Genomic DNA, 18,252 nt, shown 5'->3' with positions numbered 1-18,252 from the left:
TTGCATGCAAAATATTCTTAGCGTTCTATACGATATATATCACGTTTAGATTTTGACAAATGATTTGAAGTTCGTTTTACGCATATACGGTTTCGATTCTTCTTGAAACAGCGCTAAGCACGGAAAGCGTATAAGCCGTACGTGTATATGTACCAGGGCTTAAAATACATTTAATTTTAAGGGCTACACTTTTTAATTCAATTGTTACCATTTACATATTTCCATACAAAAAGCATCAGTGGGGGTTGTAGCGCCCAAAATCTTACCTAAAATCCTACACACATTTGTAGTTTAGAGGACACAGTATTTTAGGTCGTACTCGTCAAATAGCTTTGCTTACTAATTTCGAGTCTAAATCCGGTTCGTGTTATCTATAAATTTGACAAACATGTCAAATATTTAATTTATAAAAGCAATACAACATAACCCGGATGACAACATATGCACGCTCTAGATAGTGCCGGATCTAAGTCTCAGGAGGACGGGATGCAAGTACTAATTGAAGGCCCTTACAAAAAAAAATTTTGCTCAATATATATACGATTATATATTCCAATAGTTTATTTAATTTAAATGCAACAACATAAAATCAAAAAATATTCGAATCGCGAAAAAACAAAAAAAAAAATAATGAAACAGACAATTTTCAATTTTAGATTTCGATTATAGAGCTTGAGGCCCCGGTGCATTGTAACCCTGCACGTCCTCACTAAATCCAGCATGATAATGTTGATAATGCATAAACCTGTGCGTGAGATGTCGGTCTGGCTCATGGTTACAACCCTCCTGATTATCAACGGGCTCCCACAAACTTAATTTTGGTTAAAAAAAATAAAATAACAGTAATAACGTAATTTTAGTTTTTTTTTTCTAGAGTAGGGCACTCGACAAGCTCTTATTAAATTGCCGAATCGGTGGCTCATTTTACCAAAGTGCCGGTGAACGTGGTAGGAAGGGGACGTCCAACCAGTCTGAAAATATAATAATTTTTACTTTGCACATAAGTACCCGCATAGTGCAAGAATTATTTTTCTGATTTACAATATGTCAATGAATTTGTAAAATATGTACCTATTTATATTTTGATGATATTCTGAATTTGGAAAATCTAAACTCTAGTCCGTGGAAAATTCACGAGTTGCAACCCCCCCTCCCCCGTAGCTACGTGCGACGTGTAATTGCCGCAGAAACAAGGCACTGTCACCAGGGGCGTCTTCAGAAGGGGGGAAAAATGGGGCAGTCGCTCTCCCACAGGTCCTTCAGGCTGAAACAACAGCGACGAATGAACGTTCCATTTCAACATCCCTCAGATCGACAATGTGTGAAGATCAACTGAACGGTTTAGCTTCGTTCAATATACATCGCGATGTCGAGGTGAAGAGTTTTGGAAAAGTTTTTTTCCAAGCCTCGCAGAATAAACTTATTGAACGATTGTGACTGAATATCACGTTACGACATAATAAAATGTTATAAAAGAGGCTTTATAATCTGAACAACTGTGCACCATGGTCAAGTCGGAGTCTGAGATATTGGGGTTCCAATACGAGACACATACCGTTTCCTAAGGTTCGTAAGAGTTTGGAACCAGCTGCTACATACTGTACGATTTTACTGAGGGCGAGACAAGGCACGACGAACGGAATCAACGATTGCTTTCAATTTTATCGCTAGCGTATAATTTTGCTTTCGTCCCGCGTACACGTACGTGCGCCTGGCGTATTTGAAACGTGCGTGTACACGAGTAACGTGTAAAGTTAACGTGTTAACGTTTAAGGTTAACGGATCGAGATCTTCATCAATCGGCGCCCGCTCGTGTCACGCTTCCTGCACAAAACCGGGCAGGATTTCCAGCCACGCCCGTCATCCGCGAAAACGCCCCGTCACGTCAATTAATCCTTCGCGCACCTTGAAACGTCATTGTTACAATATGGGTTCCCGTACGGCGCGCGCCACAACGGACGCGCAAGTCCGTGCGCAGGAATCGAACGGAGAGGTTCAAAATCATACATGTTATGTTTGGAAAAATTCAATATAAAAATAATACACGTTGGAATATCCATGATCGAAGATACCAGGATCGAAAATCAATTAACGTCAACAAACGTCCGAACAGCTTGAACAGCTGACTAGTCAGTAAATGTGTTCTGTCAATGGCTGCATTTACAACCACAGATCGACGGTAGGCAGAAAATACGCGAAAACTCAAAAGAAAATCGTGTAAAACCGAAATAATCGGCATTGCTAAAACGGTTAAAATCAAAACAGAAACTTTCATGAAATGATGACTACGGTTCAATGTACGTAAAAATATCCTCAACGGGCGGAGGGGATCAACCCCCCTCCATCACCGCGAGTATGCCTGGTCCCGTGGAACACACTTTCGGGGTCGCTGGTACACTGTGTGCGGTATGGTATGCCGTCAACGCAACAGCTAAACGCTTCGAACAACGTTCGCGAGAAACGGTTCTTCCGTCCGTCCCAGTTGACTGAAACGGTGAAACGAAACGAAATACCGAATTTTCGCGGGAGCCTCGTGTCATCGAAACGTCGGAATAAACCGTCGTCAACACTTGACGACTCCCCGATGGCTTTATTAGTTTTGTGATTTTCGCTGTACACCGTTATTCTGTCGAATGTGAGCGGGTACGGCTCGCGCGGTAATGACTTGCCGCACAACATATCGAGTGTTCTGCACCCAGAGATTTATTTATCGATCTACTCAACCCCCCCCCCCCCTTCCAACCGTTTGCGTAAGTTTCATGTCGCCACGACTCTCCGCGATCGATCGCCAGTCTTGAGTCATACGTTCTGACCGTACGCAGTCGGTTGTGTGTAACGTTTGCGGTACGAATGCAAGGATTTCCTCGAGAGAAACGTTCGAGAGTAACGCTAAACAGGGAATGGGACCCATTGAATTTATCGTTACCGGTTCACAGAAAACAAATTATCTGTTCCGGTTCTTTGTTGGAAAAAAATTAAAGATACCAGTTCCTGTTATCAGTTTAATATATAATATTATTTCTTATCTAGTGAATATTCTGTAATATACCATTGTCCACCTGTTAAAGTGCATCATAATGATTATAATTATAGTGATAAACGAAAAATTATTTTACAATATATTACTACCCACCAAAGTAACCCCCTACATAACACAGTGGTACTGATATCGGAAATCGAAAATCACAGTCACCAAGATATTATTTTCGATTGACCAAACGTGTCGCTTACGCGTCGTTTACCATAATAATATACTAGCGGACGGTGTATAGTCCGTGTAATAATCGGTTTCTGTTCCTAACGCGAAAACGTCCGTTTGTAACAACGATATCCATGTACGTGCACGGATGCGTAATAACGGGCGGGAAATCGTGCCATGCTGAAAACGAAACGTCCCGTTCGTGTTCGCGGTCCGGTGCAACGCACGCATACGTCTGTGACGTATCGATCATTAAAATTATGTTTCGTTTCAGGCGCGTCCGGAGCCAGGGATTCCGGGTGCCCCAGAATATGTCCGCAGGGGAGTTCCGAGGAACCGGTGTGCGGTTCAGACGGTGTAATCTATCCGAACGAGTGCGAGCTGAAAAAGAAGACTTGCGGCAAAGGTGAAAAAAGGCAGTCGATTTATTATTACTAATTATTATTGCTCTTTTTATTACTATCGTTACTATTGTTAATACCGCCATCGTCGGCGATGAAAACGTTCGACCGCCTATTGGTACCAAATTATACTCACCGACTGCTCTGGTTTTTTACCGCGCGTGTGCACTGCAGGCATAACCGTAGCGGACAGCCCCACGCAGTGTCTGCGTGCCTACGGATCGAGTTGCGAACACCGTTGCGGCAAGGAACAGGACGCGGTGTGCGGCACCGACGGCCGGACGTACCTGAACAGGTGCATGATGCAAGTGGAAATTTGTAGGTCAGTATACAATACATCCGACAGGTTTTGAACGAAAACAATGTACGCAATAATAATAATATTATTATTATTAGTAATATTATCATTATTATTATCATTATTATGCGCACATTTCAACGGTAAATATACGTATGATATTCGTGTGCAGCGTACGACGGACTGCCCCGTATGACGCGCTGAACAAAACGAAAAAATATTATTCGAGTCGAACGTGACACGATGCGACTATACGCGGCAATCGAATTGTTTTAAAAAAAAAAAACCGTACCGTACCCCTAATGAATGGGGTAAAATTAAGTTCCGTGTACGCTCTTTTGTTCAAGTCGTTACGTCGCTCTCCTTTTAATTTTTCGATTCGAGCACTGTTGCCGAGCAAGTGCTTACGCTCAGTAGCGTCGAACTGTTATGTCGAAGCTATAGGATAAACCCGCAGTAATATTTATGGTCCAGAGAAACGGATCCGCTTCCGGAAACCCGTAGTAAAACTGGTAAAATCGAAAATAATGCGGCTTATCTGAGAGACCGCACTCTGACCACTTGTAAGGCAACTCTGCCCGACATGAACACACGTGATGCGGAGTCCCTGCTGCGTGCACTGCATTTAATTCACCCGTTTCTTGTGCACAGGGTCGGCACGTCGATGTCGCACTTGGGACCATGCAGCAACATATCGGCCCACAGGGAAAACTGCCCGGTGAACTGCGACCAGGCGCCCATGGACGGTCCGGTTTGCGGGTCCGACGGCAACGTCTACAGGAACACATGCCAGATGAAACTGTTCACTTGCGGGTAAGTTCGAACGCTTTTCGCACACCCGGTGCACACATAAATGTACACGTTACTTTGTAGTCGCGCGTAACTATCATCTGCGAACACAAGTCTCCCTGGGAGAAGATGACCCAATAAAATAATGTAGGTACCTAATTGTAATCCGACCGGACGCCGCTCGCGATAAATATCTTCGCGAGGCGACCCGCGTGCGTGTTGTGCATTTAAAAAAAATAATCCGTCGTTAGCCCACCACATAAACGTAAACGTTTAAACGATCCTCCTCCACACGGACATTTCGGAACAGTCTACAACTACACTAATGTAATCTCAATATATCGCAGCACTAGTGCTTAACAACTGTTAAAACCAGTGTTTATTTCAGGGGGGTGACCCGGGTTGATTTTACCTCCCCCCCTGAAGAAAGATGTATACTCCTTGAACAAATGTATTTATTTATTAATTATTTACTCCTATGGCATATCACATATCCTACCTCCCTCCCAGGATAAAAGGTCTGAAAGAAACACTGGTTAAAAGTTTTTAAACATACTAAGTTATACGTTGATTGCAGAGACAAGTTATTACTGAAATTAGAACACATAAAAATAAATTAGTTTATCGATAAAAATATCGTATTAGATAAATAGGAACCAACTACCAATAGCAATAAAATTCCAAGAATTCAGTTACCTGTTTATTATTATTGTAACTAACAAATAATAATGAATACACTTTATTTTACCTTAGGCACGTTTAGCTTAGAATCATAACATCCTAAATAGTCAAATATACATGTCCATTTCTCATTCTAGTTTACATAATTAATTTTTAGTACACATTTATTATAATACATAGTATCTATGACTTTTATACTTCATCTATTGAGTGTAACAAGTTTAAGGATTACGTATAAGCAAATTTATACTTACAACTTATTTTTCACAACTTATTTTTAAGAATTATGAAAATGTAACGACTTCAATTATTTTTGCTAGGTAGTTATATTATATCTGCAACACAAATAAGCATATATTGATTGTAAACATAAACATTTTACGATGAATATATGATTGGTTGGAAAAGAACATTTAATTTTAGAAAATAATCATCAAAGATTAAAATCAGCCAGCCACCATTTTCGATCTAACGAAACTCTGTACTAATTATAACAACAAATCTTAGATTAACTATTTGCCTAAACTATTAGTGCGTGTAGGAATCAGTACTCCTCGTAAGTAGGACTCCAACACAACTTACGGTTAACAAATAGCTATAATTTCAATGGTCTGAAATAAAAAAGAAAATATTCGAAAATCGAAATTGTGAATTACAAATTTTTACTTGCGTATAGCACAAATCCTCGGATTGATATAAATATACAACTCTTATAACTCGCAATGTGTAAACATAAAAAAAAAAATGTCTTCATAGTTTTGGTTATTTAAGTAATCTCCTAAAAGTGAATATGATACATCGTATATTGTCTGAAAGAGTATGTTAATAATGATAGCAAAAGCCAGCAGTTTCTATCAAAACCTATTAATTTTAATATTATTTGAAAAAAAAAATTAACCAAAATCACTAGCGCACCGAAAATCAAATAATCTAATTTAGAAGGTGTTAATCTTAAGGTTTTGTTTCTCGGCAGACAAGGAGTGGTCAGGACGTCCAAAAAACACTGCCAAACGACCAGGCACTGTCGGGAGTCATGTTGGCGAGTGTCGAAGCCCACTTGCGGCTCGGACGGAAACATCTACAGCAACGCGTGTCGCATGAAGTCAAAGAACTGCGGCAAGCATGTGTTCGAAGTACCCATGGCATTCTGTTTGAGCCAAGAACGTAACCGGGTGGGCTCGGCCAACGCGTGTCCCGTGAACTGCGACAAGGAGAAGGAAAGGTTAACGTGCGGCTCGGACGGCCACGTGTATCGCAGCGAATGCGAGATGAAAATGCTCAACTGCGGGTAAGAGCACTTCGATAGTTTACAACCGTAGGCCTATCAAAAATATTGCAGGACCGTTTTCAGCAAGGGAATTTCTTACGTCTCTTGCCAGACCGTGATTTCTGCATGTGCACAACTATAGGGCTCTCCCGTATATATAGAGAACGCTTCCCGTTCTGCACCCGAATTTTTTTTTTTTTTTAAATATATAATTTTTAGATGGATAACGTTTATTTGTACGTCTAATTTTATTTTGTTAGTAACATAACTGCTGAATTGCGAAAAAAATTTCGCGTATTATGATTAAATATACCGGATTAAACTTCTAATGATCTTCCTTTGATGTACTAAAGTAATATTTTTTTTTAATTTTTACCAAAAAATTAAGTTGAAAAGAACTCCCAGAGTTAACAATATTGCGCCTTGCTCCTTCCGTAAACGTCTCACCTGTGCGCCGACGCGTTAAGCTGAAACGTCATATTATTTTCAGTATTTTATCATAAACGTGAACAACAATCAATGTTTATTTTTCCAGGCAACAGACCAAGAAGAAGGTGACCAAAGTAGACTTGGAGAAGTGCAGGTCCAGGATTAACAAATGCAACAAAGTACAATGTCCCGACGAAGCGGACCCGATCTGCGGAAACGACGCGCAGACGTACAAGAACCAATGCCAACTAGACCAAGCCACTTGTTTGTAAGTAAAAACGATATTTTGCACGTGCAGAACCGGATCGGGAGGCTGGGGTGAAAACACCAATTAGAGATACCTGAAAAATAAAACAATACATTTTTTTTTTATAAAAGTACCTAACTTCTTTTTTAATATTTGTGCGTCACTTTCAAATACACATTTAGAAATTTCGATTTATAAATTTACTATATTAAACGTTGTTGAACAAAATACAACGAATGAACATTAAAAAAAAATAATAATAATAACAAAACTGACAATTCCAATTTTAGATTTTCGTTTTAGGGGCTCCTTAAATCTTGAGGTTCCGGTGCATCGCACCTCCGCTAGATCTGGCACTGTGCACGTAATAAACATCATTATCACATTAATAATATGCACTCGTCGGATCGCGGGAATTGCGATTGTGCCGTGTACTTAAACGCATCATTTTTGTTTCAGGAGAGGAATACAAATGGCACATTTAGGCAAGTGCTCGTCGCTGTTGTCCAACGAAAAATGTCCGCAGAACTGTGAAAACGAACGCGAAGAACCGGTGTGCGCTTCGGATGGCAACGTGTACAGGTCAGTGTCGTTTATCGAGGCGAGAAAACCGTTTACAACAATATCACGTCGTGCGCAATACAAATCTCAATAATCGAGCGAAACGTTTCGAGGACCTCTTAAAATGCGTGCACTATTACCGGCTTCTGAAAGCGCGTAACTCGACATGTACTCATAGGCGTGCGCACCGGGAGAAGGGGGGCACCCACCGAAATGTTGTAAGTGGGGAGGGGGCATACAATTTAAGTATAAAAGTAAGGGTCCCGTATTTCAACTGATGTTCGAATTAAATGTAATTAATTCTAAAATATTTGGTAAAAAACATAATTATGTTTCGTAATAAAAAAAAAAAAAAAAACAAAATTGTTTAGCCTTAAAAACATTTTTTAGCTATATTATAATTATTACTTATCAATTTATTAATCTCTGTGAAATATCTTGTATGCATATATATATATATATATATATATATATATATGTACTTAATTTGTATTTGAACTTTGAAGTATTGCCTGCCGGGTGTCATAATATAAATGAAATAAAACTAAATTTTCTAAATTTTCGTGCAAAGACTTATTACACGATAACGTAACAGCTACAACATAACAGCTGTCAACAGAAATGCAAATAATAAATAATCGAAACTATCCGAAAAAAATCTACGAGATTCAAGGAAAACATAAGGTCATCGGGACTAATATTGCATAAGAAATTAGTCACGTTTGTTTAGCTAACAATAAATTATAATGATTTAAATAGGTACACGTTTTCTTAAGATAGGGCCCAAAATAAACGTAGGCACCCCCCGAAATATAGGTCTGCGCACGCCATGCGTGCGCTCGAGTCGTGGACCATCAACCGTTTCCGATGAATCTTGGGCAAGCAAAACTTTAACACCTCTTTCGGTCCTCGCGGGTCACTGAAAACTCATTACGAACCACTGTCGTTGTATTATTATAATAATCAATACAACCATAATCCACGTGTGAAGGGAGTGGGATCGACAAGTAATGTCACGAAGCCGTAATGAATACTCGTAATGTCTGTACGTGGAAATTTATCGGTCAATGTAGGGATTTATATTTGAATCCAAACGGACGAATCAAAAATATCAGCAATCCGTTAACCGTTCCGCGTTCGAAATATTTGTGATTCGTGCGAATACTCGAAAACCGATTGTGCTGAACCGACGGTTGTGTTTCGCTTGTTTTTGCTGACGCGCGTATGTTTTACACAGGTCGGAGTGCGATCTGAAAATGAACACGTGCGGGCAAAAAGTCGTGCCCGTGCCGCCGCACCACTGTCCGACAACGGCCTCGTGTCACCAACAATGCGACAAAACCAAAGATTTCGTGTGCGGATCGGACAACAAACTGTACCGGAACGAGTGCGAGATGAAAAAGGAAAACTGCGGGTGAGTGACTGAAGTATTTTATCACCGGTTGCGTGCTGTTTTCGGCCGAGGTCAGGTTAAGAGTCAGGTTAAGGTCACCGAAAACGTGAGATCGCGCAACACCACACGCGATGTCGAATGATTGAACGATAAATAATGGAACGGAATTTTTTTTTTTTTTCGTACACGCTTACAGTAAAACCGTATAATTTCCCCCGGAAAATGTCAACGGACTCGCGTTAAAAGAATAACCCTAAAACGGTTCTACCGACCCGTCACAGGTGTTAGTACCGCGGAGAGGATGTTTTGAGAACACAGCAGTCCCAAGAGGATTCTTAGGACTGCGGGCAAATTAATTCGAGGGTCCATCAATCTTCGTAATAATATGATAAAAAAGGACAATATTTTATTTCCGATTTCATGTTTTTATCTCTTATGGAACCCTATCATATTCCGTTCCGACGTGACGCAAATGTTATTCTGTCACTGATAACATCACCGAATAATTGCGGCTCAAACACTACCACGAAGTTCAGCATCGTGGGAACGTTTTTTTTCCTACTTTATTGTGGCTTTACGAAAAATAAAGACTCGGTGTCTTAGGGTCCCGACGTAGAATTTAAACGGGACAAGTATAACATACAGATTTTTCGATACTATTAATACGATATAAAAAATTAAGATTTGTCAAAATAAGTTTAACATAGTTATAGTCACATATGCGGAACATAGAGTACAGTGGCACAACCAGGGGGGTGGACTCCGGGTCTGGACCCCCCTTGGTACGTATAATAGTATATTAATATCATATTCTAGATATATATATTATAATTTTTTATTATTTGTATATTAGTTTATTTTGTCAGACCCCCCCCCCCATGAAAAATTCCTGATTGCGCTACTGATAGAGTAATTATTCTATGATGCGGAATAAGATAAGCGTATTAATCTCAAATAAGGTATTTGGCAACATTGTATGAACTACTAATATTTTTTGTGATAAAATATCAATTAACTAAAGTGATAAGCATTCTTGGTAAAAAAAAACACCATCGCTTGTTGGTTCAATACATTTTTTTTTTCATTTATTACAATTTAATTCATACAATAATAAAAAGTAAAATGAAAACTAAAAATTATTAAATGGTTTATATCTTAAATATTCAATTGATTCAATTATTGTTTTTACATTTATGATAGTAAATGAAAAACAAATAAAATTTTATAATGCACAAAAAATAGAGGAATTAAAAAAAAAAAAAATAAAAAAATTATACTTATATAAGAAAATAAAATGTTTAGTGCAGTTATTAAACATACAATGTTTTTCATTTATTACAAGTCAAATTGTACGATGCACAATAGAGGAATTAAAAAAAAAAAATTTACATATGAGAAAATAAAATTTTTATAATGCAGTTGTTATACATGCATATATGTGATATGTAATTACAAGTTTAAATATATGGAAAATACAAACTTTAACACCAATTAAATTTCAATAGAATTATTGAAGTTATACCTATGAGTATAAATTAGATTTTTAGTTACTATTGTATATACATGTTAGTAACCCATGGTCCATATCATTCATTTTTTTTCCATGCAGGAAACACGTGTATGTGGTACCCATGAAGAGGTGCCTGACAGGATTTCAGTTCAAAGGATGCCAACGGGTATGCCCAACACTGTATGACCCAATCTGCGGAACCGACTTAAAGACATACAGCAACGACTGTTTCTTGGAAATGGAAAATTGCCGGTCCCGCTCGTTGGTCAGCAAACAGTATCACGGTGTTTGTGGACAACCCACCGAAGAACCTAAAAACTATCTGTACTGATCCTATAAATTATATGCGTCGACATATATATATATTTATTTTAATTATTATTAATATTATTTTTACATTTAACGATTTATATAGGTCATGTTTTTTCTCCTTTTCTATTAAGTTTATATTTTAATTTATTAAAATTATTCTTTAAGGCAACTATCTGACATAATTTTATATTAGAAACATGTGTTAATTGTGCGGGACATATTACATTGGATAGTTATATGAATGTTGCCGCCCAACACACAATAATGCTGTTGCTTAAAGTGTTTAAATGTAAATTTTATAAAGTTAAATTTATAGTTTAATTAACACATATTTCCCTCCTCCCAATATTCTAGGATTTCTTACAACATAAAAAAATGTTTCTTTTTTTTTATATATATATGCATAATTGAGCAATATGTTACAAAAATCAATCAAATTTGAATGTATTACCTGATACTTAGGTTATAGGGAATCGCATTTTAGTTATAAGATTATTTATTATTTAATTTATTTACTGTGCTGTCAAATAACTATAATTCAGCACCGGCCTGACCAGTTATGTGTCTTAACTGATTCAAATATAAAAAGTAATAAGTGCCAATACATATTATAATAAAATTAATTATTTATATAACTTTGAATTAAATATAGAAATGGTAATTTAATTTATTAGTTTTGTTTGTTTGTTATCATCAAATATTTTTGTCCTAGCTCATTTTTGACCGTGTAAAAAGTTTATTTTTTAGCATACTACAATATTAGACCAGTTTATAATAACAATAGAAACCTTATGTATTTCTTTTTGATGTAGCCATTGTTGATAAACAATTTCCAGATGGATATGCTTTTTTAAATTTTTCAATGAGATCTTGATCGGTTAACCTGATTCCTTCCACTTGATTTCCAAGTGTAATCCTGAAGTAAAATAAAACTTTTCATAAAACTATTTAAAAAAAAAAAAAAAAAATTAACAATGACGACCAATTTACTTACCAATTGGGTTGAATGTTATGTGCACGTCCAAATAACTCAATTTTTCTAGTACCAGGTGAAAGTCGTTCTATAATACCATATATTTCATCAGGTTTGTGACTAGTGTCACGTACCTCGGCAACAACCACATCGCAATCTAAACCACGGTTCAAGTTGGTAGGGTTGCCTTTCATGCCAACCTTTAAAATACAAATCCATTGTGTAACAGGATTGTTTTCATTAGATACAAGACAAATATTATGAAAACTGAAGTTTAATAAATTGTACATAAAACATACTAGACAATGTTCTTTGCCATGATTGAGCCAGTGACCTGTTCTACCAGTTCTTATGATTCTTTGTAATTGATTAGTCTTTACCCAAATTATTTCGTCTACTCTTTCATAACCCCATAATTTTAAACATTCCCTACCAAGCTCCATAGCCCTAAAAGCAAAAATAAATAAAAATATCTTCAATGATAATAATTTTAATTAATAGCTTAACCATTAAATACATAATATAATATGTAATATTATTTACTTTTTTGGTTTATTACATTGTACAATTAGTACGAACAATTTTTGAATAAATATACCAAAAGACTAGTACATAAAGACTATTTTGATTATCTTTTTTGTTATTAAAAATAAATTATTCAATAAAATATTCCTTTATTTGTTGACATATTTTTTAAATTAAAATGTATTGATAATTTTACAAAATAAATAATCTTTTTAGGAAAATAATTTAATTTGTTTTAATAATATTTCAAAACGTACATGTATAATAAAAAAAAACTAAAGAAGTCAGGGTTTTGTTAAATTTAAGTATCTATATTTTTTAGCATCTTAGAATATATTATAATTCCTAGTTTTATTGTATATTATTCACTATAACATACCGTCCAGTAACCCATAAAAATATCAGTCCTTCGTCTTGCAACTGTGGAATACCCAATCGTCGCATTTCATCATCAGATAATGTACCGTAAGGAAGTTCCATATGAATATCCCATGGTGGATCAGCCATAATTACAGCAAATTTTCCTAAAATGGATAACTTTTTATAGACTTTGAAAATTTTACAAAATGATTCTCTAAAAATATATCCTTGAAAATATTTATAACTAACCTAAGAATGTGAAATCCATAAATCTCAAATCGCACTGTATCCATTGACAAGGTAGTAATTCGTTTTTATCATCAACCAATCCTTTTTTTGATGGAAAATTATTTAAAGCTTTAACTAAATTTACTTTACTAGTGACACCATCCACTTCGTAATGAACATATCTGAAACAGGAAATTATCACTATTTTACTAAAATTAAAATAATGAATATTATTTTTAAATATTTAATCAAATAAAAATAAAACTAATAATAATAAAATAATAAAACTACTTAATATTAATAACTAATTAATAACATACCAAATAAAAATCAGCTATATTAAGAGTTATGACTAGGGCTCATAACTTCTAACATTTGAATATTTTTTTTTTTTTTAAGAAGTTCAAGAGATGTCTATGTGAGCTATACATTTGTTTCAGATAACTAAGAAGCTAAATATGAAATGTAATGTTGCATAGTTTTGCATATTTTAAAATATAAAAGCTATTTGGCTTTTTTAAGTCTTTTTGAGTTCAGTAGCATTATACACAATTATAAATTGTATTATGTATAATTCTATTATATTAAATAGGTGTATGTTTTAATAATAAACGAATAAAAATAGGTGCATTTTTTATTATTGATTATTTAAATTATAATGTGTTAATTAATTTTTTGTTTTTAATTTTGAATTTTTATACGGGGGTTTGAAAATAAAAATAGGTTTATGCCCTTTTTTTTGTGTCTAAATCAACTAAATAAAAAAGATTATTTTAAACCAAATAAATCATAATTAATAATTCATTTTTTTTTTATTTATAGAAAGTATAACCATTTTACAAATGTAACTTTTGAATGATGAAACTCTTTAAAATTATCTGTTTTTTTATCTGCATAAATGTAATAATATTTTATCTATTAGCCAGATAAATATTTAAATAGTTATCCATTACCTTAACTAGATGAGTTTTATAATATTCTTCATCTTATCTAGATCATTTTTTGGTTACCTATGTGCAACACTGTTAAATAGTGTATGTCAGTGTTTCAATTTGAACATTATATTAAAAATAAATTCACCAACACAAATATTAACTATAATTTACAATATAAATAATAATTGTTGAGATTAACGACTAGACTTCATGAAAAACCCGTTTGGTATGGCATTCACCGTATCTATAAATGCAGTATAATAGTAACAAATCAACGCTTCAATTTTATTACAAAATTCCATGTGGACATTCAAATGCATAGGCGTAAACTTGGGGGGGGGGCAAGAGAGCTATTCCTCTCCTAGAATAAAGAGGGGTAGTGCTCCCTTTGATATAAACATACCTTGTTTTAAGATAAATATAAAACAACTGGTTATAGCTATTATTAAATTTTTTTTTTTTTTAAACTACATTTTCAATTTTTACTTATTTAACATAATGTTAGAAAATGAATAATTTTATAAAATAATATATTGGTAGTGAAGCAGCGTTTAGCCGTAATATATGTAATTATATATTCTCCCCCCTAATAAATTTCCAAATTACCCCTATGTTCAAATGTGTTATTCATTGCCTTTTTTTTTACACAATGATAAATGCAAAATAATTTGGTGGGTCACGAAGGGGAAAAACATTAATTACCAGGCCAGCCTAAAGATGAGTTTGGGAAACGCTGGTATATAATATATTTATTAATATCATAGTAAAGCGATCGATAATCGAGCAATCATGATGAATTTTATTCATGAGGAAAATTTTTGTTTCAAACATAATATTTATCGCATAGGCAAAGTCAGCATTTATGAAAAAGCAAAAATTGTTATGCTCCAATAACATGAATATTAAGATGAAAAAACGTTTTATAAAAGTGGAGTGTGGCACTCTATGGTTGCAAAAGATTGATATTAAATAAGATAGAATAACAAACACTCGAAAGCTTTGAAATGTGGTGTAGGAGAGGATGGTGATAGTGAGTTGGATAGAACACCGTACCAACGAAAATATACTCAATGAAGTAGATGAAAAAAAATAGATAACCAAAGCCATCAAAACAATATGATGACACATGATGGGTCATATATTGAGACAATAAAATTAACTAACCCATAGAATAATAGAAGAGATAATTGAAGGTAAAAGGGACCGAGGACGTTTGAGAACTTAATTTAACAAACAAATGATTTCCAAGGCTGGATTAAAAAGTTACACCAAACTGAAAAGGCTAGCTAAGAACAAAGAAGAGTGAAAAGCACTCTTGAAATACCAACCTTAAAGGTTTAATACTAAAAGAAGAAAAAAAAGACATAATATTTATTTTTTCCACATAATTATAATGTTTTTAATGCATATTTAAGTGCTTATATGAATATTTTTAAGATCATATTATAGTGCTTAAAACAAATTTTTTAGAGCTATAAATTATGACGTTATATAAGACAAGCCATGGTTATGACTTATGATCAATGCAGGAACACACATAACATAACATACAACAGAATCAACCTATCTTTTATTTATCCCGGACACAAAGATGTATTTTATTACTAGCTTATTCATTTATGTAATAGTATTTATACAAATTAAATATAATATAGCTTCAATTAGCATTTTACACAATACTTCTAAAATATAGAAAATCAGTACATTTGTAGTCTTTTACAAAATGATTATTATTAGATAATAATATTTAGTCACGTAAGATTAAGTTATTGTATATTTCAAATTTCAAAAAATGCATTAATAAAGAAATTGCCTATGTATTATTTATTTATATAAAAAATAATTATTTATTTAGAATTTTAGTTATTCTAAAACTTGATATTTTAAGAATATTTACCAATACATATATTATTCATACAGTTTAGTGTTCATAAATATTTTATTAATATAATTTATTTTCATAATCTATATATTATATATACATGTCTGTATACTAATACAACCAATAATTTAAAACTAAAATGAAATTATTTAAAATATAAATAAAGTATATGTAGTAGATTGTACACTTTACCCCAGGCAATTACTTTACATTATTTTATACTTCTCCAAGTTTATGAACAGTCTAACATTACAATACAAGGCAACCCCAACTTATAGATATCTGTAGCTTCTTTGTGTGCTAAGCTACTTTGAAAAAACTTATAATTATTAACATTAAAAAATTAAAAATTAATAATTTAATTAATTTAATAGTTTGTAGAAAACAGTGAAGATATTAGTAAAATATTTTTAGGTTTATTCAATATTATTGAATAATAGTAAGAAAAATTAATAAAATACTCAGACACTTACTTACAAGTATCCATGTGAAAACATGTGTTTAAAAATGAACAATCACCTAAAGATTCATCAGTATGCATTTGAATATTTTTTTTGAAATGAAGTTTTTTACAGACATGTCCTTCCATACAATCTGACCGAGTACCATGTGGACAAAATTCCATAACATGCGTTCCTATAAAAAAAAGATTTAAATATACATTTTCAAACAGATATCACTATAATGCCTGTCATTACCTCCTTTGGACCGGAATTTTTCAGCAAGTGATTTTTCTTTAACTGTTGGTTTGCTAAGTAGTTCCATTATTTCTTCACTAGCTTTTTTTATTTCTTTTTCTCGAGCAGATGGCATTGAAATAAGAGACTACAAATATTACATTAATATATTGTCTTAATAGTTATTTTAAGTCATACTTCAATACTTTACTTACCATAATGTCATCGTCAGATTCAACAGAATTTTTAAAATCATTAGTTAACTTTCTTACTTTTACATTCTGTTGACATTCATCAAAATCTTCATCTAAAAATGATAATTTTAATAATATAAGAAATAACAACATAAATCAATTACATTCTAGTTGTTTAATTTTATCTTCAATCTGCAAACGGGACTCTTCAAGATGTATGCTTGTATCAATCTCTGATGATAAATCGTTTATCATTGCGAGCAATTTTGCATGTTCAGCTGTTATTATTTCCAAACCAATCTGACCATCTATGGTAATTTCTTTAAATCTAAATCAATTTTATAATTAAAAATATTTGAGGTAAGCAAATTGACAATGAATGAATAATACTACGAACTGAATGAGATTCTGTGCAGCGAATTTATTAAGTAAATTAACAACAGACGAATGTGATATATAAGTAGACTGTTTCTGCAAAAGATCATTTAGTAATTGATGAGATGTGATTGGAAGATTGAAAGACATATTAACGAGTGTTTCAAGTAGCACACGTTCGCCACCAACTTTGCTCCAATCAAAATCTGATTCATTCTCTACAATACTCTTGCTGGGTAATAACGATTCTCCTGCAAATTCGATATTGTCAAATGAATGGCGATGAGAACCCCGTAAATGTATTCAACACTTACTAGTAACAATATTGTCGGTGGTCTTATTCAGAATAACTTGCCATTCGATTTTTCTTTTCTGGAGTTTTTCGCGCATCGAATTTCGTTTGCTCAACACTGCTCTAGTCTCTTGCCACGCGTCGGACATGACGGACGCTTATGAAAATAGGTACGAAATTCAATAAAACGTACATGGGCCGTCGAAAGACGGGTTGATCAGGCGACATCTGATTCGTTGCAGAAAATACATTTGGACCGCAGCGAACGATTGTGCGAAAAATCCATCTCTGGTTCGAGTGTAGTTTCGAAAAGAAAAAAAAAAATGTAACAGAAATCGAGCGGTGATCGAAAACGACAGACTACGGTCCATGTCCGCGGCGGTCCAATTGGTGTTCACCGCGGAGACGCGAACGCATGGTGATTTTTTTTTTTTTTTTTTGGAATTCCCGTCGGAATATTGGCGCTTGATAAAACGGAAAAAGTTAATTGCTGCCAAAAACAATGATAAGGCAGCTTGTCCGGTAATCACGGTCCACGGATCATGGCGGGTGTACGTGGTGGCCGCGGACTTGGTGATCGCGTATGAAAAAATAAATAATCCATTTTATCATGAGTCTACGGAAGGGTAATAGCATCGGTGCCATGGTGTCCCGTTCACACGGACGTGCAATCCGACGACGATCGCATTACATTTGGCAACGGGCAATGGCACCGGGACGCTCA

The 18,252-nt window shown here is 34.5% G+C and overlaps 2 protein-coding genes across 2 annotated transcripts in view; one reads left to right on the top strand and one right to left on the bottom strand.

Moving 5' to 3' along the window:
* The window catches only part of LOC112684215 (serine protease inhibitor dipetalogastin), a 25,991-nt gene extending 14,121 nt beyond the window's left edge, over positions 1-11,870 (top strand). The window contains exons 2-9 of the mRNA XM_025555599.1: positions 3,474-3,605; positions 3,775-3,922; positions 4,550-4,711; positions 6,342-6,656; positions 7,171-7,332; positions 7,771-7,893; positions 9,110-9,286; positions 10,875-11,870. Of these exons, the coding sequence (XP_025411384.1) occupies positions 3,474-3,605; positions 3,775-3,922; positions 4,550-4,711; positions 6,342-6,656; positions 7,171-7,332; positions 7,771-7,893; positions 9,110-9,286; positions 10,875-11,106 (1,451 nt within the window). The 3' untranslated portion in view covers positions 11,107-11,870. The remainder of the gene's footprint in view (positions 1-3,473; positions 3,606-3,774; positions 3,923-4,549; positions 4,712-6,341; positions 6,657-7,170; positions 7,333-7,770; positions 7,894-9,109; positions 9,287-10,874) is intronic.
* Positions 11,022-18,252, bottom strand: LOC112684214 (N6-adenosine-methyltransferase subunit METTL3). Its single transcript, XM_025555597.1, has 12 exons — positions 17,551-18,252; positions 17,259-17,487; positions 17,026-17,189; positions 16,883-16,974; positions 16,689-16,815; positions 16,464-16,626; positions 13,195-13,355; positions 12,965-13,109; positions 12,360-12,507; positions 12,082-12,260; positions 11,876-12,003; positions 11,022-11,108 (listed from the first exon to the last, which is right to left on the bottom strand). The coding sequence occupies exons 1-11, from the start codon at positions 17,675-17,677 to the stop codon at positions 11,877-11,879; spliced, it is 1,662 nt and encodes a 553-aa protein (XP_025411382.1). The 5' UTR covers positions 17,678-18,252; the 3' UTR covers positions 11,022-11,108; position 11,876.

This window comes from Sipha flava, unplaced genomic scaffold (assembly GCF_003268045.1).
Source record: "Sipha flava isolate LNK unplaced genomic scaffold, YSA_version1 246_pilon_pilon, whole genome shotgun sequence".
In the NCBI taxonomy this organism is placed as follows: domain Eukaryota; kingdom Metazoa; phylum Arthropoda; class Insecta; order Hemiptera; family Aphididae; genus Sipha; species Sipha flava.
Note: the sequence above shows the minus strand (reverse complement) of the source record. Positions and strands in the feature narration are given on the sequence as shown.

What these genes read in the sequence shown, in the direction of transcription:
- LOC112684214 (XM_025555597.1), bottom strand. Translation starts at nt 17,677, where the DNA reads ATGTCCGACGCGTGGCAAGAGACTAGAGCAGTGTTGAGCAAACGAAAT. An exon ending in TAAAATTAAACAACTAGAAT is followed by an intron (nt 16,975 to 17,025) that starts GTAATTGATTTA and finishes TATCATTTTTAG; the next exon opens with ATGAAGATTTTGATGAATGT. An exon ending in TATGGATTTCACATTCTTAG is followed by an intron (nt 13,110 to 13,194) that starts GTTAGTTATAAA and finishes TATCCATTTTAG; the next exon opens with GAAAATTTGCTGTAATTATG.